At 40.0% G+C, this 24631-nt stretch overlaps 1 protein-coding gene across 1 annotated transcript in view; it reads right to left on the bottom strand.

Annotated features, from left to right (window-relative positions):
• myo16 (myosin XVI) overlaps positions 1-19287 on the bottom strand; it is a 1004680-nt gene extending 985393 nt beyond the window's left edge. Inside the window, exon 1 of the mRNA XM_073043171.1 lies at positions 19186-19287. Within this exon, the coding sequence (XP_072899272.1) occupies positions 19186-19237 (52 nt within the window). The 5' untranslated portion in view covers positions 19238-19287. The remainder of the gene's footprint in view (positions 1-19185) is intronic.
• Positions 19288-24631: the final 5344 nt, after the last annotated feature.

A 24631-nucleotide genomic window follows, 5' to 3' on the forward strand; every position in this document is an offset into this window, starting at 1 on the left:
AAGCCAAGACTGAAGTTACATCAGACAAATATAAAAGTGACTGGGTATTCAGGTGCAGACATTCCAGTTAAAGAAACATGTGTGGCAAAGGTATCACACAAAAATATTGTGCACACGCTTTCAATTGTGATCGTGCCAAAAAATATACAGTCAATTCTGGGTTTATCTGCCTGTGAAAGACTTAATTTGCTGAAAAGAAATTTAGTCCTGGATAGCGACATAGAGTCAGAATACAGTGACTTGATGAAAGAGTATGAAGACTTGTTTAAAAGGCTTGGTTGTCTTCCAGGAGATACTCGATTAAAATTGACAACAGTGCCACCCATAGTACATCCATATAGAAAAGCACCTTTTGCATTACGTGATCAACTGAAAACAGAGCTTGACAGAATGGAACGGTCAGGAGTCATACAAAAAATTGATGAACCGACTGAATGGGTCAATTCGCTTGTAATTGTTGATAAGAAAAATCGAAAACTAAGGATTTGTTTAGATCCAAGGCCATTAAAAGAGAGCATTTCAAATTGCCTACTTGTGAAGAAATTATGTCACAGTTTGCTAATGCAGAGTACTTTAGTAAATTAGATGCATCCTCTGGATTCTGGCAACTCAAATTAGACTGGAGATCGGAGGATCAGAGGATCAGCCATTGTAGGTAGGCCGAGACCCTCGGACCTACCTGGAGAGTACCTGAGGAGGAAGGTAAAACTGCGCAGGCGCGGGTGATGTCAGCGGCGAGCGCGAGCTTTAAAAAGAGGCCCACTTTCAGGAGCGGGCAGCGGAGTGCGTGGGAGCAGAGTGCTGGGCTTTGGCTCAGTGGGCTTCAGCGCAAGAGGACTTCGGTGAGAGGAAATCAGTGAGCCTGAGTACGTGCTTGCTGAGGTAAAAAGGTAAGGTCAGTAGGTTCTTTTTTCATTTGTTCTGACTAATCTGAGATCAGGTAATGGGGGAGACAGTTAGAGCAGTGGTGTGCTCCGTATGCAGTATGTGGGAGGTCAGGGTCAACACAGTTGTCCCTGATGACCACACCTGCAATAGGTGCATCCAGCTGCAGCTCCTATCAGACCAAGTTAGGGAATTGGAGCAGGAGCTGGATGAACTACGGATCATTCGGGAGGCAGAGGCAGAGATAGATAGGAGTTATCGGGAGGTAGTCACACCGAAAAGACAGGAGGTAGGCAAATGGGTGACAGTCAAGAGAGACAGGGGGAGCAGACAGAGAGAGCAGAGCACCCCTGTGGCCATTCCCATCAAAAATAAGTATACTGTTTTGGATACTGTTGGTGGGGATGACCTACCAGGAACAAGTTGCAGTGGTCCTGTCTCTGGCACTGAGGTTGGACCCTTGACTAGGAAGGGGAGGAGGGAAGAGAAGAGAGTGGTAGTGATAGGGGATTCTATAGTCAGGGGGGCGGATAGGAGATTTTGTGGGGAAGATCGGGATTCTCGGATGGTATGTTACTTCCCTGGTGCCGGGGTCCGAGACATCTCAGATCGGGTGCAGGTTATTCTCGAGAGGGAGGGCAAGAATCCAGATGTTGTGGTCCATGTAGGGACCAATGACGTGGGTAGGATGAGTGAGGGGGTCCTGCGTAGGGAGTTCAGGGAGTTAGGTGCGAAGCTGAAGAGCAGGACCTCAAGGGTAACAATCTCAGGATTGCTACCTGTGCCACGTGCGAGTGAGGCAAGGAACAGAAAGATTATACAGGTTAATACGTGGCTGAGAGGATGGTGCAGGAGGGAGGGCTTCAGGTTTTTAGATAATTGGGCTTTGTTCCAGGGAAGGTGGGATCTGTTCCGAAGGGACGGTTTACACCTGAACTGGGGTGGTACTAACATTCTTGCAGGGAAGTTTGCTAGTGCTTCTTGAGGGGGTTTAAACTAAATTTGCAAGGGGTGGGGATCCAGAATGTGAGAGAGGATAGCGAGAGGAAGAATAAAGGACAGGTGGGGACTACACGGTTCCGGAATATTAAGTGTGTAGTGTTACGAAGGATGAACAACTCTGAGGGGCAGAAGGGTGCAGAGTCACCCATGCCCCCCCCCTTTTGGAGAATCGCAAATCGCTACTATTTCGATGCTGTTATCAAGGAAGTAAGAGAGACAAAGGAAAGCTGCCAGGGCAGTTATCGGTAACAGCTTATGAAAGTTAATGAGAGAGAGACACAGCTAAGGTGGAACATCTCCTACTGACAAAAACCATTGATTTACTGCTATTGTCTTTTGGAGAAGGATTGTTTACTTGGTACTGTTCTATTCATTGAAACCCCTCAGGGGGCAACCAGAGTGGACTGGTTTGATGGGTTACATCATCCCAACCTGATTGACACCTGAGACCCCATGAGTGGGGATAAAAGTGAGGTCTGGGGTAACACCCCTCAGATGCACCAGGAGAAACGCTAGTGAGCATCAGAATCCCCACGAGACAGGGTGGGAGACTGGAGACCGAACGAAGGGTCAGTAAATTTTAACTCACAGTGTTTTGTAGCGAGACCGGTGGGGGCTTGTGTGTGTGTCCACCCTTGCCTGGGTGACGAGTCCACCACGGAAGAACGGTCTAGCTAAAGAATGGATGGGGTCATACGTGAATGGCCACAACAACGACGCATCGACGGATCAAAATCATAAAGGAAGGTTGGCAAGATAATAGCTATTACTGTTCACATGTTCTCTCTCTCTCTCTCTCTCTCTCTCTCTCTCCAACAATTACAACACATCGACAAACAACTACCACAGCCTGCATGAACTGAACTGAACTTTATATTTCCATCTGACAATTCATTATCCCCTAGACAACGATAAAGCTTGTTTCATTAGTGATTATTTTTATACCCGCACTTTTAGGTTTAGTATTGCTAACGTATATTCTCTGTATATTCGCATTGATATTATTTTGTATATTTTTGCTAATAAATATTGTTGAAAATAGTATCACCAGACTCCAACGGACACTTCTATCTTTGCTGGTAAGACACCCAGTTACGGGATACGTAATAGTAGTAGAGAAAGGTGAGGCGGAACAAGTGGTAAGGAGGACACATGTACAGAGGGATGGTCTGACGGAACATGGAGTTAAATGTGCAGAAAGAATAAGTAAATTTAGGAAGGACAACAAAATTCTAGGGGCGTATAGCCTGATGGAAGTTTGGGGAGCTGGGTTAAGGCAGCGATTCAAACAGAGAGAGGAGAAATGGGCTAAAAATTCTATATCTGAATGCACGGTGTCAGAAATAAGGCGGATGAGCTTGAAGCTCAGGTGCGAATGGGTAACTATGATGTTGTTGGGATAACGGAGACATGGCTGCAGGGAGATCAGACCTGGGAAATGAATGTACAAGGGTATACGTGCTATCGTAGGGACAGAAATGTGGGCAGAGGGGGTGGGGTGGCCCTGTTGGTGAGGAATGAGAGTCAGTCCTTTGCAAGGGGGGACATAGGATCAGGAGAAGTAGAGTCTGTGTGGATAGAACTGAGGAACAGTAAGGGCAAAAGGACCCTAATGGGTGTTGTCTACAGGCCACCAAACGGTAGCATGGATATTGGGTGCAAGTTGAATAGGGAGTTAACATTGGCATGTGGCAAAGGTAATGTCGCAGTAGTTATGGGGGATTTCAACATGCAGGTGAACTGGGAGTATCAGGTTGGTGCTGGACCCCAGGATAGGGAGTTTGTAGAGTGCCTACAGGATGCATTCTTGGAACAGCTTGTACGAGAGCCGACCAGGGACAAGGCTATTCCGGATTTAGTGTTATGTAATGAACAGGATTTGATAAGTGATCTTGAAATAAAGGAGCCATTAGGAGGTAGTGATCATAATATGATAAGTTTTTATCTGCAATTTGGGAAGGATAAGGGCAGCTCGGAGGTGTCAGTGTTGCAGTTGAACAGGGGAAACTATGGAGCCATGAGGGAGGAGCTGGCCAAAGTTGACTGGATGGATATCCTAGCAGAAAAGACAGTGGAACAGCAATGGCAGGTATTCTTGGGAATAATGCACAAGGTGCAAAATCAGTTCATCCCCCGGAGAAGGAAGGATTCAAAGGGGGGAAAGGGGCCACAGTGGTTGACAAAAGAAGTCAGAGATTGCATAGTATTAAAAAAAAGGAAGTATGACAGAGCTAAGGTGAGTGGGAGGACAGATGATTGGGAAGTTTTTAAGGAACAACAGAACTTAACTAAAAAGGCAATACGGGGAGAAAAAATGAGGTACGAACACAAGCTAGCCAGGAATATAAAGGAGAATAGCAAAAGCAAAAACAGAGAACTATCGACCTGTTAGCCTGACATCGGTGGTGGGGAAGATGCTAGAGTCCATTATTAAGGATGAAATAGTGGCATATCTAGATAGCAGTGATAGGATTGGGCCGAGCCAGCATGGATTTACCAAGGGTAAATCATGCTTGACTAATCTGTTGGAGTCTTTCAAGGATGTAACCAGGAAGTTAGATGGGGAAAATCCAGTGGATGTAGTGTACCTCGATTTTCAGAAGGCATTTGATAAGGTCCCACATAGGAGATTGGTGGGTAAAATCAAAGCTCATGGCATTGGGGGGAAGACATTGACTTGGATAGAAAACTGGTTGACAGATAGAAAGCAAAGGGTAGCGGTGAATGGGTGTTTCTCGGAATGGCAGGTGGTGACTAGTGGGGTGCCACAGGGCTCGGTATTGGGACCACAGCTGTTTACAATTTACGTCAACGATTTAGATGAAGGCATTGAGAATAACATCAGCAAATTTGCTGATGATACTAAGCTGGGTGGCAGTGTGACATGTGATGAGGATGTTATTAGAATTCAGGGTGACTTGGATAGGCTGGGTGAGTGGGCAGATACTTGGCAGATGACGTTTAATGTGAATAAGTGTGAGGTTATCCACTTTGGGAGTAAGAACAGGAAGGCAGATTATTATCTGAACGGTGTAGAGTTAGGTAAGGGAGAAATACAAAGAGATCTAGGAGTCCTTGTTCATCAGTCACTGAAGGTGAATGAGCAAGTGCAGCAGGCAGTGAAGAAGGCTAATGGAATGTTGGCCTTTATTACAAAGGGAATTGAGTACAAGAACAAGGAAATCCTCTTGCATTTGTACAGAGCCCTGGTGAGACCGCATCTGGAGTATTGTGTACAGTTTTGGTCTCCAGGGTTAAGGAAGGACATCCTGGCTGTAGAGGAAGTGCAGCGTAGATTCACGAGGTTAATTCCTGGGATGTCGGGACTGTCTTACGCTGAGAGGTTAGAGAGACTGGGCTTGTACACGCTGGAATTAAGGAGATTGAGAGGGGATCTGATTGAAACATATAAGATTATTAAGGGACTGCACAAGACAGAGGCAGGAAATATGTTCCAGATGCTGGGAGAGTCCAGTACCAGAGGGCACGGTTTGAGAATAAGGGGTAGGTCATTTAGGACAGAGTTAAGGAAAAACTTCTTCTCCCAGAGAGTTGTGGGGGTCTGGAATGCACTGCCTCGGAAGGTAGTGGAGGCCAATTCTCTGGATGCTTTCAAGAAGGAGCTAGATAGGTATCTTATGGATAGGGGCATCAAGGGATATGGGGACAAGGCAGGAACCGGGTATTGATAGTAGATGATCAGCCATGATCTCAAAATGGCGGTGCAGGCTCGAAGGGCCGAATGGTCTACTTCTGCACCTATTGTCTATTGAACCGAGTTCAAGGTTGTGTCCCTTTAATTCTCTTGCCAGATACTGTTTTCTTAGGCTTCCATTTGGAATTGCATCAGCTCCTGAAGTGTACCATAAAACTATTCACAAGCTATATGAGCACATTGAGGGCGTAGATACTTCCATGGACCATATTATTGTTTGGGGATCATCTAAACAAGAGCATGACGCCAGACTCAGACAAGTCTTAGAGGCAACACGCAAGGCAAACCTGAAATTGAATAAAGAAAAATGTCAACTAGGAGGGACTGAACTTACCTTTGTGGGTGATCTCATCAGCAAAGAGGGTGTGCGTCCTAATCCATTGAAGGTTTCTGCTATTGAGAACATGCCAAGACCGCATTGTAAAAAGGATGTTCAGAGGTTTATGGGAATGGTCAACTGCACGGGAAAATTCATACCCAATCTTTCGGAACAGCTTGCTCCATTGAGGTAGCTAACAGAAAGAAAAACAAATGGAGTTGGAATCATGAACAGGAGAAGGCATGGCAAAATCTCAAGAAAGTACTCACAGAAGAACCTGTGTTGAAATTCTATGATGCTGAGAGACCCATCAAAATCTCATGTGATGCATCTCAAACGGGCTTAGATGTATTACTCTAAAAACATGATCAGGAATGGCTACCAGTGGCTTATGCATCTCGTGCATTATCCGATCCAGAAACAAGATATGCCCAAATTGAAAAAGAGTTGCTCAGTATTATGTTTGCTTGTGAGAGATTTCATCAGTTTGTGTCAGGGCAATCTATTGATGTTGAAACTGATCATAAGCCATTGATTGCATTGTTTAACAAACCTTTAAGCGACTGTCCTTTGTGAATTCAGCGAATGATGATCAAATTGCAAAGATACGCGTTGAATGTGTTATACACACCTGGAAAATTCATGTACACGGCTGACATACTTTCCAAAACTGGGGATCCAACAACAAAAGACAGTCACAAGAATGTTATTGAGTTCAGGTATTTATTGATATGGTCATAGAAACTGTACCTGTTGCTCCCAAAATGTTGGAACTGCTGCGTCTTGAGACAGAGAAGGACAAAATTCTCAGTCAGGTAATACAAGTGGTGATGGATGGATGGCCAGTTAATAGGCATGACTGTACCTCAATAGGACAAGATTATTTAACCTTTACTTTTTTTAACCTTTGATCACCCTTATTCAACTTATTGTTACCTACACCAAAAGACTTTTGCTACTTTCTCGGGCTTATTGTTAAGATTTTATTGTGAATTTTGGAAGATATGCAAACAGAAATGGCTCTTAGATCCAAAGGACGAGAACCGGGGCGAAACCCGAACGGTAATGGAAAGAAGCCAGCTCAACCGCAACGCACTGAGTTAACTTATGAACTGCTTATGGAGCTTTTGGATAAAAAATTTGAGGAACAACATCAGGCTTTTCAACGAGATATAAAGGTTTTTCAAGATTATATGGTTAAGACGGATTCAGTAATTAACCAGCAGCAAGCGCTTATCACATTGCTGCAAGAAGAAGCTCGGAAACGAGATTTGACAATTGAAAAATTGCAACAGGATTTAATTTCGACTATTAAACTGGTGGAGACACTTAAAGCCAAGAGTGTCGATTTGGAGAATCGGTCCAGAAGACAGAATCTACGCATACTTGGTCTCCCAGACGGCATAGAACAAGGCGATCCTTCGAAATACTTTGCTCAATTTCTAAAAGATGCGTTTCCGTCGGTTTTTCCAGTAAACCCTCCGCTACTTGACCGAGCACATAGAATTTGGAGTCGATCACCGACGGTTTCAGATAAGCCCCCGGTGGTAATCGTCCGATTTCATTACGTACACGATAAAGAACAACTCATTCGTGAAGCTCGAAGGGCTGGGATGATTAAATTTCGTGATTATTGTTTTCGTTTGGTGCAAGATTTCAGCCCAGAAGTTATGAAAAAAAGGCTGCTTTTTAAACCTCTGATGTCTGAATGTTATGAGAAAAATCTAAAACCTGCGCTCTTATACCCGGCGAAGCTCAGGATCTCCCCCCCGAATGCTCCGCGTAAAGTATTTTTGTCTACCTTTGAAGCGAAAAAGTATTTGGAGGAGAACTTCCCTACTGATACAGTTACTACTCTCCATTAAATGAGTGATTCTGATCGTGAAAGATGGTTTTCGATTTCTTAAACCAGGGTTAGTCTCTGGTTATTGGTGTAGGTTTATCCTATACTTCATATTTAAGTTAAAGTGTGTTTTCGTTATATTAATCGCTCTGTCTTATACACTTTAACTACTATACTATATTTTTGTCTATTATTTTTGTTCCCTTGAAGGTATATTTTTAACCTTTCGAAGTGAATTTTTTGTTTAATATCAAGATAATGGTTTTTTGCAAAGTATTGGTTTAGTTTAAGATGGCGTTATTGTTTCTTTTTTCGTCTTCTTCCTATAATGCATCGCTTATCATAGTTTAAATACTTCTTGATTTGTTTGGGTTATAACCCGATTTATAAACTTTTAGTGATTATATTCCCTTTTTCTTTACAACTCAGCATATTAAGAAGCGTAGTTTTTAGTACTGCGATCATAATTCTTAAAGTTCGGGTGTTTTTTTTTATATATATCCGTTAAACACGGAGTGGTCTGCCGCTGATATGGGGGTAGAGTTAGTTTCATTTTTTCTTTTTTCTAGCCATATTTTGGCTTTTTTTCTTTTTCATACGGGGTGGGGGTTGGTCTGTTTTCTTTTTTAATTTTTCTCTTATCAATTTGTTTTAGTTTTTTTACTTGGGCTGTTCTTGAACTACAAATATGTCTACGATGTCGTCACTTCCGGGTCCGCTCTTTATTTTTGTCCCTCTTCCGGATGCATGAGTTTATGACATGGTTAACCCTTTATATACCAAAGGGATGACTTTAGAAACATGGTTCAAACCATTAACTTTGTGTCTTGGAATACTAATGGATTAAACCATCCGATTAAACGAAAGAAGATTTTCAAAGTATTCCAAAGACTTAATGCTCATATTATTTTTGTACAAGAAACTCATGTGAGGAAGGAGGACAAATATCGCTTTTTTAGGTCTTGGCGGGGTCAACAGTATCATTCGAATTCGAATGCCAAAGTTAAGGGAGTTTCAATTTTTATTGACTCCTCTATTGCATTTGTTCAACATGATATCCTTTCGGATCCGAATGGTAGATTTTTGTTAATTACGGGTTTACTCGGTAATAAAAAGGTTGCTATGGTTAATGTTTATGCCCCGAATGTGGATTGTCCTGACTTTTTTAAGTCCTTATTTACTTCTTTACCTAATTTAAATGAATATAAGTTAATAATGGGTGGTGACTTTAATTGTTGTTTAATTCCTTTGATGGACAAATCTACACCTATTCAGACTCTACCCAATAAGTCGGCCACTTGTATTAACTCCTTTTTGACTGATAATGGAGTTTTTGATATTTGGAGATTTCGTCATCCTAATGACAAAGAGTTTTCTTTTTTCTCACATGTTTATCACTCCTATTCGAGAATTGATTATTTTTTTATTGACTCTTGTTTTATTCCATCGGTAATTGGTTGTAATTATGATATTATAGCTATTTCTGACCATGCTCCATTAAAACTTTCTATTAATTTTACGGATACAGCTTTAAGTGCTAGACAATGGCGATTTGACTCTACCTTATTGCAAGAACCGGACTTTATTAAATTTATGAAGGAACAGATCGATTTCTTCTTTTCAACTAATTCCACGGAGGATATCTCATGCGGAACACTTTGGGACACTTTTAAAGCGTATATACGTGGACAGATTATCTCGTATTCTGCTGGTCGGAGAAAACGCATTAAGAAGGAAACTCTTTTACTGGTTGATAAAATTAAAGAGATTGACAAGAAATATTCGACTACTCCTAGCATGGAACTTTATAAACAAAGGGTTGAACTTCAAATGGAACATAGTTTATTACTTACATCTCCGATTGAAAATCAATTAATGAAAACCAGATCTGATTTCTATATACATAGTGATAAATCGGGAAAACTGTTAGCTAGTCAGCTGAAGAATGTTTCAGTTAAACGCCAAATTACTAAGGTTCGACAGCAGAATGGGGATTTGACAGTTAACCATGATGACATAAATAAGTCTTTTCAAGACTTTTATACCTCCCTGTATAAATCTGAATTCCCTCAGGATCATAATACCATGTGTGATTTTCTCGGGAAATTGAATTTTCCAAAACTATCATCTGATGATCTTTCAGTAATAGATACTCCGTTTACGGATGCGGAAATTAAAGGGGTTATTTCCTCAATGAATTCTGGGAAAGCACCAGGTCCAGATGGGTATACAGTAGAATTTTTTAAATGTTTTTCTGATACTCTATCTCCTTGGCTATGCAAGGTTTTTGAAGAAGCAATTAGATTGGGGAAGTTGCCACAATCTTTTTATAGAGCTTCCATTTCTTTAATACTGAAGAAAGATAAAGACCCTACTGATTGTGCATCCTACAGACCAATATCTTTATTGAATGTAGATTCTAAGATTTTTTCCAAGTTGCTGGCTTCTAGGCTGGAGAAGGTATTACCCCAAATTATTTCGGAAGACCAAACCGGTTTTATTAAAAATCGCTATTCTTTTTTCAATGTTAGGAGATTATTGAATATTGTTTATACTCCTTCACATAATACTTCAGAATGTGTTATTTCATTAGATGCGGAAAAAGCATTTGATAGAGTTGAATGGCCTTACTTATTTTATGTGCTGGAGAAGTTTAATTTCAGTCCAACCTTCATTTCTTGGATTAAACTGATATATCAAACTCCAGTAGCCTCGGTGTTTACTAATAATCAAAGATCTCCATTTTTTCGTTTATTTCGGGGCACTAGACAAGGTTGTCCTCTTAGTCCATTACTATTTAACATCGCTTTAGAACCTTTGGCAATTGCCATCAGAGAATCACAGGATATTTTGGGTATTAATCGTGGAACAGATATTCATAAGGTATCTTTATATGCAGACGATTTATTATTATTCATCTCTAATCCTGAGAAATCTATTCCAGCAGTCTTATCATTGTTGGCTCAATTTAGTGAGTTTTCTGGGTATAAGTTAAATCTTAATAAGAGTGAATTGTTTCCTTTGAATAGACAGGTCCCAAATTATGGTATTTTACCTTTTAAATTAGCTAATGATTCTTTTACTTATTTAGGGATTAAAATTACCAAAAACCATAAAGAATTATTTCGGTTTAATTTTTTACCCTTAATTGATCAGATTAAAGGTTTGTTTACTAAGTGGTCACCATTATCTTTATCTCTGATAGGTAGGATTAATGCTATTAAGATGGTTATTTTACCTAAATTTTTATATGTTTTTCAAGCGGTACCAATTTTTATTCCGAAATCCTTTTTTACTAATGTTGATTCAAAAATTTCTTCATATATATGGCAGAATAAAAATCCCAGGTTAGGTAAAATATACTTACAGAAGACAAAGAAGGATGGTGGGTTGGCATTACCCAATTTCAGATTTTATTATTGGGCAGTTAATATTAGATATTTGATATGTTGGTTGAAAGAATGGGATGGTCCTTTTGGCCCTCATTGGGTGAGTTTGGAAACCAAATCGGTTTCTGCTTATGCTCTGGGTTCTATCTTAGGGACATCTCTCCCTTTTGCTCTTTCTAAATTGCCGAAGCAAATCGACAACCCGATAGTTAAATATACCTTACGTATATGGTTTCAATTTCGGAAATTTTTCGGGTTGACTCAATTCGTGTTAAATAGTCCTATTGTATCTAATTGTTTTTTCCACCCCTCAATTATAGATCAAGCTTTTTTGGCTTGGAAAACTAAGGGATTATTAAGATTTTCCGACTTATTTTTGGACAACTGTTTTATGTCCTTTGAGCAATTAGCTAATAAATATAATTTGCCTAGATTTCATTTTTTTAGATACTTACAGGTTAGGCATTTTTTAAGTACGGTACTTCCTTCGTTCCCAAATTCTCTGTCTTCAGATACTTTGGAAAGTTTGTTTGAATTAAACCCTTTTCAAAAAGGGCTTATATCAAAACTTTATAATATAATTATGAAGATACGTTCAGTGCCCTTGGATAAGACCAAAAATGATTGGGAAAGAGAACTTAATCTTATTATTCCTATTGAGAATTGGGATAGAATTCTTAAATTAGTTAATACATCATCTATATGTGCCAAACATTCATTAATACAATTTAAGGTTGTACATAGGGCCCATATGTCCAAGGATAAATTAGCTCATTTTTATTCTCATATAAACCCTATTTGTGACAGATGTCAATTAGAAATCGCTTCTTTAACTCATATGTTTTGGTCATGTCCACTTTTGAAAAAATATTGGAAAGATATTTTTGATATTATTTCGGCGGTACTGAACATTGATTTACAACCCCATCCTATTACCGCAATTTTTGGTTTACCGATGATGGACTTATTTCACTTGTCTCCTTCCGCCTGTCGAATGATTGCTTTTCTCACTTTGATGGCTAGAAGATCTATTTTGTTGAATTGGAAGGAAATTAATCCTCCCACGGTATTTCATTGGCTTTCTCAAACTATGTTATGTCTAAATTTAGAAAAAATTAGAAGTGCTGTATTTGATACTTCTATTAAATTTGAAAAGATATGGAGACCATTTATTCAATATTTTCATATGATGTAATGGCCCTGTGCCAGGCTTATCGTTTTTTTTCAGCTTTAATCGTATGTATGTTGAGAGGATCGGAGTTGACGTCATTGATGTTTATGTATGCTTGTGAGATACTATGAACAGCCCTTTTTTTTTCTCTTTTTTTAAAAGTTTTTTTTTTAGTTTTTTTTTCTTCTTTGTTTTTTTTCTTTTTCTTGATACTAGATTAGTAGATTAGCTAACTTTCTTAGATAGATTTATTATTTTTTTTCTCTTTTTTATACTATATATTATGGAATATCTAAACTTACCTTGTTCATATATATACTATATGGTTTATGTTTTGGGAAACTTACTTATGCTGTATTCATTGCTTATGTATTTCTTTATGTATAATGGGAGTCTATATATTTGTAATCCCTTACCATTATTTGAATTGTATCTCATTCATAATATTTTAAATATTAATAAAAAGATTGAAAGAGGACAAGATTATTGGAACCACAGTTCAGAACTGTCTGTTGTGGATGGGTTATTGTTCAAAGGTAGTAGAATTGTTATACCTAAAAGTCTCCGTAAAGAAATGCTGGATAAAATTCATGAAGGCCACCTAGACCATTAAAAATCTAAGAGAAGGGCACGGGAAGTGATATTTTGGCCCAGGATGAATCAAGAGATTGCAGATCTCAACTGTTAAGCAAAGCAAATCTCATTCAGTAACTTATCAAAGTCTTTGAAAAAATAATTGGTTCTTGCAGAAAGTCAAATTCAGATATTTCAAATGAAAATAAACTTATACATCCAACTGTATTATATCCTATACATAATTACACATTTTGTTCCCTCTCTGCTTCTTTATCTTGGGTGGCTCACCATCTTGTTTCTGGTTTCCTTGGATGAAATAGTTGATCATCCTCGGAAAGTCGATTCAGAATACTTACACAAAAAAAACCTGACCCAGTTCTAAAACTAATTTCCGGTTACACAGTAGAGATCTTGGAGACTCGTCTCTGCTGATATTGTCTTGTTATAGCTGTAGCTTCAATAGATCTTTTATCACTATCGTCTCTCCATCAGGTTTTCAAGTAAGTAGGGTAGAGATACTCACTACTAATCCCACTTTTAATAGTTTTATATCTTTAGTTTCTAATTGTTTGCTGTGTTTCTCTCACTTTCCCGTGCTGCATCAGCCACACCTCATTCTCGCATAGATTTTTTTCTCAAGTTCTCTCTTTAAAATTCAGTAAACCTCATTTTCATCCCTCCACAGGTAGAATTTCAAACATTATATCTTTGGCTTTAGTTAACACTCCTCCTTTGAATTTGTGCAAGTCTCTTTGCATATGGCTACAGGTTGCACTGCATAGGTCTGGGGTGTTCAACATATGTGAAATCCGGAAGAGACCTACATAGCTGAACTATTGTCACAATAGGATTTCCTAGCTCAAGATATGTTAGAGTTTTAGGTTTTTCTCCATGTCTAGAAGACCTTCTAAGTTCAAGTTCTTCTTTGTGAGAATTTTCATTTGTTATGTCTTTTCTAGTCAACACTTCATCACGAGTCTCTTTTTCTTGTCGAATCTCATTTGGGATTGATGTAATTTCCAGATTTCTGCCATCATATAGGATTACTCATTTCCTCAGTTGTTGTTTTTTTCACTGGGTTTTCTTCAGGACTCACAGGTAAGTTTTCTACTGTGGATTCCTCTACATCAGGTAAGTAACTTGCATTTCTTTGGGATTCTATCACTGGGTCTGCCACTGGAGTGGTTGTAAGTAGCTGGTTTGGACTTGGGTTGGAGCCCACAATTCTTCTGTGTAACTGTTCACAAGTTTCTCAACTCTTAGAAGGTTCATCTACAATGTCAAGTCTTGGTCTGAGGTAACAAAGACCAAGTCCTCTTCCTCTTCAGAGTCAATTGGACTTCCTCCTTCTTCTTCAGCTGCATCAGACGAGTTCACCAGTTGACTTTCAGTAAACTTCAAGATGTGTTCCCACCCTTTCTGGGACAAGAGATCATCTGATAGTCCTCCGCGTGATCATTGGGAAAACCTGTCAGCATCATTGCTCAGCTTCCTGGACCTATATTGCAGCTTAAAATTATCAGTTGACAGAGCAGCTAGCTATCTGTAACTAGTTGCATCCAATCTAGCAGTGAAATGAACTACCATAAAGATAATCATGACATTTTTAACTGACTACCCATTTTAGGTCTAAGGACTCTAATTTATGAGCATATTATCTTGATTTGCTATGGGAGAGTCCCCTATTGGCATAGGCGATGACCCTAAGGTGGCCGTCCTGCTCTTGGCAGAGGGCAGCCCCTAAACCAGTAGTGCTGGCATCTGTGCTGAAGGTTAGCAAACATCCTTTCTGATTTTGTTGAATGCTTTTTGACATGTGGTTGTGCTTCATCCTCCAGATGGGTCTTTCAGATGATGATACTGGCTATCATTCTTCACCCTGGAGTACTTTCTGGTAGGTGGGTACTGTGATGTCAAATCATTGAGTGGCTTAACCTTTTGAGAAAAATCTTTAATAAGTTGGCGGTAATATCCGATCCATCCAAGGAGGGTCTTCAATTCCTTCAGATTACTGGGAATTGGCCAGGTTTTGGCCATAGCTATCTTGTCAGAGTCAGTTTGAACTCCTTGATGAGATTCAATATGTCCAAGGTATTTGACTGAGGTCTGTACAAAAACACACTTTCCTGGAGCTAGCTGCAGACTGTACTCTCTGAGTTGATTCAGGACTCTCACAAGTTTTTCCTCATGCTCATCCAAGTCTTTAGAGAACACAATGATGTCGTCAATGAAGACAATGGCTTCCCTCAGGTTCATACCAGCCGAGCGTATCTCTGTGAGTCACTGAAATGTGCTTGGCACGTTCATGATTCCTTGCAGCATCCTATTGAATTCATGGAGTATTAGAGGACACACAAGGGCGGTTTCTGGCTTGTCGACTTCTTCAAACTCTATCTAGTAATAACCAGGTTTTAGGTGAAGGACTGAAAACCATTTGGAATTGGTTGAAACCATAAAAGTGTCTTTGAGCTTTGGGAGTGCATAGGCATCTTTAATTGTTGGTTTAATTTCCGATAATCTATATACAAATGGACATCCCTATTCTTTTTCCTCACCCCAACAACTGGAGAAAAAAAAGGAGATCCAGACTCTCTGATCAGTCCTGTGTTTAGCAGTTATTGGAGATGCTTCTGAACAGCTTCGCTATCTTCTGGATGTATAGGTCGAGGTCAGTGTTTGAATGGTATTTCGTCAATAAGGTTGTTTTACTTTGTAGGTACACCCTAAATCTAAGTAATGGTGGGAGAAAACATCAGGGATACTTTGTAATTTTTGGCTAAGTGTTGTCATCCATTCAGTGGGGATAGGAGATTTATCAAAGTTAAACTCTAGGCCTGATGCTTGAGGGGATTCCAACTCACTGGAAGTTTTTATTGGTGGTTCTTTTGGAAGTATATCTTGTATTGAATTTAGTTCAGCTATAACATGTCTAGGAGGAATTGTGATATCATGTGCTGTTATATTGGAGGTCACTACAGGTAAGTGACAAGGTTGCTTGTTTTCCAAAATAACTAGGCAAGTCTTTACTCCAGGCAAGGGAGAAGAAGGATGCTCCACAATAGCCCATTTATCAGGGTGCAGCGTTCTGACTGTGATTGACCCACACAAGACTAGGGTTTGCCCAGCCGGAATTTTTCTAGTGTCCCTGCTGGATACTCCCATCAGCCCAACTTTTCCCTTTCTAGTCTGTCTTTGTCGCATTTGCAAAACACCAGGGTCCTGGAGGATCGTTGATTCATTTTTACTGTGTACTGTATCAGCAGTTTATGGTCGAAATGACAATAAACTTGACTTGATTTGACTTTCTTGTAGCCAAACTTTGGAGAGAATTTCTGAATTTCTGGCTACTTTGCAGTTTGGAGTAGTCTATATACAGCTCATCAAGGGTACTCATGCCAACTAACACCACAGGCTGTGAACATAGAGACATCTGAAACAATCAATGTCTGAGTGGGAACTTCGACATTCACTCCTATAACATTTTTTGACAATGTAAAATATTACATCTTCTACATATCCCAGTTATGGGACAGTTTGTCTGTTAGCACCCTTAACTTCCAACAAGTTGGTGAAAGAATGAACTGGTAGGTCTGACACGTTGTGATCATAGAGATGGTAGTGACCTGTGATTCTGTATCTAATAAACAATTGCATTTCCTACCAGCTAGGCTTACTTGAGCAGTGCACATTGTGCAGACTAATCCCTTAGGTAAGTTAACAGTCTGTCTTCTGGACTTTGTTTCACCAAGCAAGAGCTTGGAGCTTTTGGGACATGCTTTGCCAACATTGATCCCCATTTATCCTTCAACAGGAACTGCTTCAGTTTAAAATGAGGCTTAGAAGTACCATGAGATGACTCCCACTCACTCCGTCTCTTCTCAAACTGTCTTCTCTCTTCTGCTAGTAATGCTGGATTGGGTTTGTAGCAGCAGGAGCTAGCTATGTGCCCATCTTCTCCACATCTAAATCAGTACCAAGGATTTGGTTTGACACTTGGCTGTTTGTTAGTGGTCGTGAACTCTAGTTTATCCTTTGTGTTGGCATTTCCTTTTGGTGGTGTCTCTTTTGCTGTCTTAGGGCTTGCCTTTACCGTCTGCTGTTCTGTGGCTTGTGGAGTAGCCAGTTGACTTTGAAGCTCAGCAACCTGTTTAGTCAATTGAGAAGTAACTGAAGTTTGCTGTGCTATATCATCATCTTTACAGGTGCCTGTGGTCTGAGACTGTAGAACGGCACGATGTTTAACTGTTCCTAAATGCTGCTTCATGCATGTGGTTCGGGAAACATGCTTTTCTTCCTCGATGCATAGAAAGGTCAATAGTTCAGTAAACGATGGTGGGTTTTGTTTTATCTGTTCCAGTTGCAGCTTTAACACTGAGGAGTGGTCCCAGCATCCCCTACAAAACTGTAGTAAGAGATGTTTGTTAATCTCAGATTCGGCAACTTTGTGAGTGTCAATGCTACTTGTAGCTGCTGTAGGTAGGCAGAGGTAGGCACCACTGTTCTGTACTGTGTTCATGAATTTGGTGAATAATTCATCACCGTCGTCCATGGTGGCAAATGCTGAATGTAGGAGTTGTATGTGATTCTCCATATAACTGTGTAGGTTGTATCAGTGAATCTCCAGTACTTATTGTCTTGATGATGTCAGAAGATGGTGGAAGAATGCTTTCACATATTTTCCGTGTTCTAAGAAGATCAGACACACTTTGGTCTTGCAAGAGTAGTTCAACACTAGCTCGCCAAGTCTCATAATCCACCTCATTAGGTGGACGAGGGATTCTCCCAGAAAAAGTTTGGAGCCTTAGAGGTGGATTGCCATGAGCCATCAAGTCATTACTGCACGCAATTTACTCGACTATGACTCTTTGAATACCTGGAGGGTTTAGATCACTGGGAGAGAAGGATGGCTTCACTGCAGCTCCATTAGATTGAATTTCAGGGATTGAGTTATTCTGCACAGCAGCAGGAGATGTTTCAGGCTGGTTAGTATCAGAGGAGCCTCCTCTGAATTGAAGAGTTGTGGTCTTGTTACATACATCTCCAGTAGTCTGACCAGTGACTGTTTCCCTACTCTCAATAGTAAGGGTTTCACTGATCTAGTGTAACATCTCTCTTAGGATTTTATCATAATCTTTCCCATTGTATTTCATTAAGGTTTTCAACTCACCAAGGTAAGCTTGAGTGGTGTCTTTTCCAACTTTCTGAGTGTAAGCACTGACGAAAGTAACTACATGGAAGTAAATTCCTTGTATGTGCATAGGTACTTGGCAATTAAAGTCTGATTCTGATTCTGATGGTAGGAAATTTTTTGGTCACCACTTGCCTGTTGAGTGTACGGAAACTAGGGCTGGAAATCTTGCATAGCAGAATCAAAATTGCACTCCACACTGAGGGACTTAGGTGATTCTGCACTAGGATCAGTTAGGGGAATAACTCTGGCAACTGAACCACATCCTTTTACAAAGTCTAGTATTTCCTCATCTTTTTCTGTTACTGTTATGCCACTGTCTAAAACAGTATCTGGGATTTTGACACCGTTTTCCTCCATGACTTCCTTTCTTTCAATGTAGGTCTTAATTGAACAAAAGTGAGTTTAAACAATAAGATTTTCTTAGTGCTTTGTATCTGAATGAGTGTATTGGCACTTATCTAATAAACTTCCTCCTGGTTGGCTCACCAAATTTTATGTTACACCTGTGTAGTGCTTGTCTTATCTCATGTGAGTGGTTGCTGCACTTATTCTGAGAAAATCAAATGATATCATACTACACAAAGTGCTAGTAGGTCATCAGAAGCTCTAGGCATCAGAAGGAGGAACTGAATAGAAAACACACACTTCTGGGGTTAAATTATTTATAAAAATAGTAATATATACAAAATATTGACATGAGTAAGAACAATTCAAAATTCCAACATTCTGTTTAGATTCCAAATCTCAGATACCAACAAAAACCAAATTTCTTTTTAGTTACAACCAGTGATATTCATTAGAATAACTTTATTATTCCAATTTCTCCAACTAATTTAATCTCCTGTAATTCCCTATTTAAAGATTTACAAACTAACCTTTCCTTATTAGCTAACACTAGTTAGTTAGAAAACTAATTGAATTCCTATTCGTAAGTATTATGGTTAACCTCAATTTAAGTTCAGGTCAGTATATCTACAAATGTAAATTCAACCCCTAGAAAACTTCTCACAACTTTTAAACAAAGTAAATCTCTTTCAGTAGCTTTGATCAAAGTCTTTGCAAAAATAATCTGTCCTTCTAGAAAAAAAAATTACCTTTAAGCATTCCATTCCTACATTGGTTCTTCGATCTTGGGTAGCTCGCCATCTTGTTTCTTGGTTCGCTGGATGAAACGCTGGGTCAGCCATGGAAAGTCGATTCACAAAACGTACACAAAAATACCAGACCTGTACACATCAGGATTACAATCTGTAAGTTTTCATACACATTCTATTTTCTGTTTCAAAATAACTCAATATCACATTGTCACTTCCAAACATTTCTCAGTTACAACACCACTGAACATATTTCACACACAAATTATACACTCGGAACAGTAAAAGTATTTTACCTCACCAAATCACTTCGTATGATTTAATAGAACTGATTCCCAGTTACACAGAAGAGATCCTGGACACTACTCTCTGCCAATATTGTCTCATACAACTGCTGCTTGTTATAGACATAGCTTCAATAAACCTTTTATTGCTATTGTCTCTCCTCCAGGGTTTCACCTTGAGGGTTTCAAGTAAGTAGGGTAGATATACTCACTACTAATTCCACTTTGAACACTTTAACTTCTTTAGTTTCTACTAGTTTGCTGAGTTTGCTGTCACTTGTCCACGCCTCGTCAGCCAACCCTTATTCTCACAAAGCTAATTTTTTTCAATTTCTCTTTTCGTAAAAAATTCAGTAAACATTTTTACATCCCTAAACAGGCGGAGCTTTCTAACAATACATCTCTTGGGTTTAATTAACCTGGGTTACACCTGGACTGGAATAAAGAACATATACAAATTGCATCCATATGATGGTATCCAAATTTTAGCTACCATGTTGTCTTCTCAGCAAATAAGACAGTTGACATGCTGAGTTGAGGAAGGTATTGGAGAGGGTAAACAGAATTTACCAGGTGGTTGAGATCTAATTAAGAAATGGTCAGAAGAACAGGCTCCAATACAGATTGATTGGACGGAAAATGGTTGATTGCAAACAAAAGACTTCAGAGGATGTTTCTGAATATGAAGACCACTGTTGGATAGTTTGGATCAACTACTCAGGATTTCAAGGAATAACTGAAGATAATATAGAATAATCCACTTATGGCCCTGTCAAGTCGACCTTCATGGATGGCTTTAAACCAGATGCTGTCAAAACGGTGAAGCTAACAAAAACAAATTGTTTCTCCAGTGATCTGGTGCAGACTGCCAAACAAATGGAGTGAGATATTGAAGTCTAAGTAAGATCAGCACAGATGAACCAGCTGACTACACCTGCCAACCAACAGAACAAGTGGAACTGGAATTTACAGCATCTTGGTCTGGGTCACAACCCAACTGGTAAAAAAAGACAGTGGACTAAAATTTGTTGGCAAGAAACCAATTGAACCACAAAATCAACCACAACAACAATTTCAGCCTTAGGTTCAACCACAGCCTCAACAACAATTTCATCAACGAGTCTGACCACAGATTCAAGCACCTGTTCAATTACAAGTTCAATGCCAAGTTCCACCCCCTAACTGGCAAAGAACAGGAATCTTTGATATGATGACACAACTTCAAACTACAAAATCAGATGTACTGGACATGTGGTCAAGGTTGGAAAAATGACCAGGCACTTCCCTGCAGCCCTTGTTTGCCAATAGAACAAAAATCAGACAGCTTATATGTTCATCTACTAATTGGAAAGGAACATGTTGAATTCTTACTGGATACCAGAGTGGAACTAACATACACAACCAAGGCTATTGACTGAAAATGCAACATGCCATTGATTAGCATCTGTAAATGTGCGTATGGTGCTAGAAGTCAGAAAATTCAGCTAATCAAAAGCAGATCAGTTGAAGCACAATTTGGTTCTCAACTACAAGAAAGACAATTCTGGATGGGAGACATCTCGTAACTTGTTCTTGGAATGGATGTGCTATTGACTTTAACTCTACTCTTGAACTCGTGGAGGGTAAAGTAACTTGGAATCTCATATATTGTAAAAATCTGCATTAACCCAGTCATGTCATATGTCACAAGCCAAAAATGACTGTGCCCTGCTGGAAGAGGATCCTGTCAAGATGCTACCTAGTACCAAGCAATGCTCTCTGAGTAAAACATCCATAGAAGACATTATACCCATTGTGAATCAACGGGAGGAGCAAGGGATTCTTGTCAAGGCACACAGTCCAACAAACAGTCAAGTCTGGCCTGTTGAGAAGGTGAATGGCCCTTGGAGACTATTGGTGGATTACAGGATTGCCAATCAATGTATTGACAAGTTAACCCCTCTGGTGGAATATCCATCAATCTCTTCAATACCTTGAACCCATCATATAAGTAGTTCAGTTATTGATATGGCTGGTGGTTACTGGTTGCTACCACTGATGCCTGATTGTCAACCGTGGTTGGCTTTTACAGTTGTTGTCAACAGTGTCAGTGAACAAGGCTACCACAGGGACTTCACAATAGTTCTACTGTCTACCACATGGCCTTGAGACAACATCTAAGGGACTCTGCAAGCACTGACTCAACTATCATACAATATGTAGATGATATCCTGATTGCCTCTGAGATGACAGATCAGCATGACTGTGATGTACTTTATTTGATTGCTTATCTAGCATCCAAGGGGCACAAAGCAAATTTGGACAAGGCACAATTGCAACAAGAGGAAGTGGTTTGTTTGGGACAGAGGCAAATGAGAAATCACTGAAGATCGGCAAAGGCTGTTGTAACAAAAAAATGACCTACGACACTTTAGCAACTTCAGTCATTTCTGGCTTTGTGCAACTACAGCAGGGCACGGGTGGATTCGTATGCTGAAATTGTTCAACTACTCACTAGTCTGGTTCACTCCGATAACCCTGTGACTCTTAATGAAGAACAGAAGGAAGCTTTTCAAACTTTAAGTACTCTGCCTGTGTTAGGAACCCCTGATACACCAGACCGTTTACCCTTTGTGTCAACGAGAAGTGTGGCTACGTGACAGCAGTTTTGGCCCAAGAATATGGACACAGAGTCCTGGTGGTTATTGCTCTGCCAATTTGGACAATGCAGCATTAGGGTGGAGTTCATGTCCAAACAGAATCCTGGTGGTTATTGCTCTGCCAATTTGGACAATGCAGCATTAGGGTGGAGTTCATGCCCAAACAGAATCCTGATGGGGTGGAGTTCATGTCCGAACAGAATCCTGATGGGGTGGAGTTCATGTCCAAACAGAATCCTGGTGGTTATTGCTCTGCCAAGTTGGACAATGCAGCATTAGGGTGGAGTTCATGCCCAAACAGAATCCTGATGGGGTGGAGTTCATGTCCAAACAGAATCCTGGTGGTTATTGCTCTGCCAATTTGGACAATGCAGCATTAGGGTGGAGTTCATGTCCAAACAGAATCCTGGTGGTTATTGCTCTGCCAATTTGGACAATGCAGCATTAGGGTGGAGTTCATGCCCAAACAGAATCCTGATGGGGTGGAGTTCATGTCCGAACAGAATCCTGATGGGGTGGAGTTCATGTCCAAACAGAATCCTGGTGGTTATTGCTCTGCCAAGTTGGACAATGCAGCATTAGGGTGGAGTTCATGTCCAAACAGAGTCCTGGTGGTTATTGCTCTGCCAACTTAGACAAACATGAGGAAATCTGCAGATGCTGGAAATTCAAGCAACACACACAAAATGCTGGTGGAATGCAGCAGGCCAGGCAGCATCTATAGGAAGAAGTACAGTTGATGTTTCGGGCTGATACCCTTCATCAGGACTGTAACAATTGTGTAGAGAGGGTTTAGCAATGCACTTCAGTAGAAATTAGAAGAAATAAAGGTGTAGTCTATTTTCTAAGTGGGTAGCAAAGGGTCTTGGGAGTTCCAGCGCAGGATTCATTATAGGTTAACTTGCAGGCTGAGTTGGTAGGAAGGAAAGCAAATATCATTAGTCATAGAACACAGAGCACAGAAACAGGCCCTTCAGCCCATCTAGTCCATGCCAAACTTTTAATCTATCTAGTCCCTTCGACCTAAACCTGGATCATGGTGCTTCATACCTTCCATGCATGTTATACATGTCACCTCCAAACATGTTAGCATTTATTTCAAGATGACCGGAATATAAAAGCAAAGATGTAACGCTGTTGCAATGGACTGGTCACATTTGTAGTATTATGAGCAGTTTTAAATCCATATCTAAGAAAGGATATGCTGGCATTGGAGAGCTTTATGAGAATGATCCTGGAAACTAGAGGGTTAATGTAGGAGGAATGTTTGATGGCTTCTGGAGCTCTATTTGTTGAAGTTTAGAAGAATGGAGGGGGGATCCTATTGAAATTTACCAAACGTATCTGGATAGATTAGACATGGAGAGGATTTTTCTAATAATGAGAGAGTCCAGGACCAGAGGACGCCATAGAGGCCAAGTCATTGGGTATATTTAAAACAGAGATTGATAGGTCCTTGGTTAGGAAAGGCATGAAAGGCTCCAGGGAGAAGGCTTTACAATGTGATTGAGAGGGATATTAAATCAGCCTTGTTGGAATGGCAGAGCAGACGATGGCCCGAATTACCTCATTCTTTCCTATGTTCTTCCAGCCTAACGTTTATTAGCATGTCATGAAAGCAAGTGAGAAATGGTTCCCATTCCTTCTCCTTCAAACAGATGCATTTCAAAACCTCAGAAATATGATGGGTCGGATGTACTAACGTGCATTTATTAGTAAGCAGAGAGAACTTGGGACCGAGATCAATACATGAAATTGGGATGTTGTAACCATTACAGAGACCTGGTTGTGTGAGGGACAGGACTAGTAGTTCAAAATTCCTGGGTATGAAAAGGTGGAGAGGATGCACAACTGATAATGGATAATGCAGTTCTCAGAGAATACACATTCGAGGGTGAGTCTTTGGAAATGAATCAGGCTCACTGACAGACATGACAATGAGTGAACATTTTGAGAATCGTGATCACAATACATTATGTTTTAAAATGTTTACGAGACAGGATAAAATTGGATCTTACAGGAAAGTACTAAATTCAGGGAAGGCAAATTATGGTAGGATAAGTCAGGAGCTAAGGGGTGTTGATTCTTAGCAGCTGCTATTAGACAAGTCCATATCTGACATGTGGGAGTTGTTTAAAGATTACCTGAGCAAATTTCAGGATCAATGTGTTCTGGTAGAGGGTAAATACAAAGATGATAAGGGATCCTTAAATGACCTGAAAGGCCCTAAATTTAGACAGTAAGAAAAATAAACATGCTTAAGGTTTAGGAAAATATCAGATTACAGTGTAAATAGAAAGCTGCATGCTAGAGCTCTGGGACATTTTGAGGTTAAGGAGGAAGGAGTGCTGGATCTTCTGAAAAGCATTAAGGTGGATAAGTCACCAGGGTCTGATGGCATACAAGTTTATTGAGGAGATGGCAAAGGTGCTTGATGAGGGCAGGGCAATGGGCATTATCCACATGGACTGCAGTAAGACATTTGATAAGGTCACTCATGGTGATCTGAGACCCATAGAAGAC

Source organism: Hemitrygon akajei, chromosome 4 (genome assembly GCF_048418815.1).
Source record: "Hemitrygon akajei chromosome 4, sHemAka1.3, whole genome shotgun sequence".
Taxonomy (NCBI): domain Eukaryota; kingdom Metazoa; phylum Chordata; class Chondrichthyes; order Myliobatiformes; family Dasyatidae; genus Hemitrygon; species Hemitrygon akajei.